At 44.0% G+C, this 2057-nt stretch overlaps 1 protein-coding gene across 1 annotated transcript in view; it reads right to left on the reverse strand.

Annotated features, from left to right (window-relative positions):
• The window catches only part of LOC123508544 (cubilin-like), a 21580-nt gene extending 20844 nt beyond the window's left edge, over positions 1–736 (reverse strand). The window contains 1 exon segment of the mRNA XM_045262285.1: positions 58–736. Coding sequence (XP_045118220.1) covers positions 58–145 — 88 coding nt within the window. The 5' untranslated portion in view covers positions 146–736.
• Between the last annotated feature and the right edge of the window lie 1321 nt (positions 737–2057).

Below are 2057 nucleotides of genomic sequence, written 5' to 3' on the forward strand. Positions count from 1 at the left end.
AACAAAATGTAAAAAAAAAAAGAGAGAAAAATCAAAACAACAATAATGCAAACTCACCTTCAGTAACGGAGAGGAGGAAGAGGAGGAAGAGGAGCAGCTGGAGGAGGAGGAGGAGGAGGCGGAGACTTGCAGGATATGACTTCATCTTCTTCCTCTCCCAGACTTCTTTACACCTTCCTCACACCTGCTCTTCTCTCCTGGACAGGTGAGTGTGTGCGTGCGTGAGTGCGTGAGGCAATCAACACTCAGGTACACCAAGGAACTTCCCGTTTTCTTTCATGCAAATTTATTCCTCCATTTTCTTTGCTATTTTTCACATTGTCATTCCTTCCATCACATTAAAAAGTCGAATTTATTTTTTCTATCCTCTTTCTTAATTCAAGTTATTTTCCTCTTTTTCCGTTCTCCTTTTCTTTTTCTTTCTCTTCTTTTCCGTTTATTGTTTCTCTCTGTGTCTTTCGTTCCGTTTCTGTTCCGTTATGTTGTTTTTTTTTTTTTATTGTCTATCGTCTGTCTCTGTCTCTGTCTCTGTCTGTCACGGTTTCTGACCTTTGTGGGTATGAAAAGATTAAGTTTAGTGCTGGAGGAGGAGGAGGAGGAGGAGGAGGAGGAGGAGGAGGAGGAGGAGGAAGATTTTGCAGTGAGGTTGAATTTATGGTATTGCGGCATATGATCTCTGTCTGTCTGTCTGTGTTTATGTGCGTCTCTCTCTCTCTCTCTCTCTCTCTCTCTCTCTCTCTCTCTCTCTCTCTCTCTCTCTCTCTCTCTCTCTCTCTCTCGTCGCTGGCTTTTCCTTTATGTACGTTCGCTTATCTATTGTTTCCGTCTACACACACACACACACACACACACACACACACACACACACACACACACACACACACACACACACACACACACACACACACACACACACACACACACACACACACACACACACACACACACACACACACACACACACACACACACACACACACACACACACACACACCACTTACAGTCCACTGTCATGTAAACACACAAAACGCGCACGCAATTTTGTACACACACATGTAAACACAGAATATGATAAGTGTGTGTGTGTGTGTGTGTGTGTGTGTGTGTGTGTGTGTGTGTGTGTGTGTGTGTGTGTTTGTGCGTGACGCCTGAGGTGAAGGAATAATGGGTCTGTACTGCGTGAGAGAGAGAGAGAGAGAGAGAGAGAGAGAGAGAGAGAGAGAGAGAGAACACATTAAAAAGAAAACGAAATGAAAAATTAAAAAAACACGAAAAATTAGATCAAAACAGATAAACAAAAAGCAAAACTAAACAAACAAGACAAACAGAGAGAGAGAGAGAGAGAGAGAGAGAGAGAGAGAGAGAGAGAGAGAGAGAGAGAGAGAGAGAGGTGGGGTGAACCAACACGTCTTTCCTCCACCTGAGCGCACCTGGAAATGAGAAGACACCAGATGATGCTGCTCTCTCTCTCTCTCTCTCTCTCTCTCTCTCTCTCTCTCTCTCCTCGTGTGTGTGTGTGTGTGTGTGTGTGTGTGTGTGTGTGTGTGTGTGTGTGTGTGTGTGTGTGTGTGTGTGTGTGTGTGTGTGTGTGTGTGTGTGTGTGTGTGTGTGTGTGTGTGTGTGTGTATGATGGATGTTATTTGTCTTCAGTTAAGTAAGATGTTCTCTCTCTCTCTCTCTCTCTCTCTCTCTCTCTCTCTCTCTCTAATTGCTGTTGAAGATGAAATATGTGTGTGCTTTCTGTAATGCATCCTGGGAAGAGAGTCAAGAGGTTAGCGTTTCCTGAGTGTTGCTGGAGAAGGCTTGGTTGTGTTACTCTGTGTTACTTAAGGTGTTGGTGTTGTGTGGTGTTGCTGGTGGTGTTAGTTTGGGCTAGTTAGGTTTGCTGTGCTGTTTTGAATGGTGTTTTTGGGTTACTAGTGTTGTTGTGGCTGTGTTCTATAGTGTTTATGAATGGTTTGGTGTTGTGATGTGTGGTGTTGTGTTGTGTGTGTGTGTGTGTGTGTGTGTGTGTGTGTGTGTGTGTGTGTGTGTGTGTGTGTGTGTGTGTTAAGAGT

The sequence above is a fragment of the Portunus trituberculatus genome, chromosome 25 (genome assembly GCF_017591435.1).
Source record: "Portunus trituberculatus isolate SZX2019 chromosome 25, ASM1759143v1, whole genome shotgun sequence".
NCBI lineage: Eukaryota > Metazoa > Arthropoda > Malacostraca > Decapoda > Portunidae > Portunus > Portunus trituberculatus.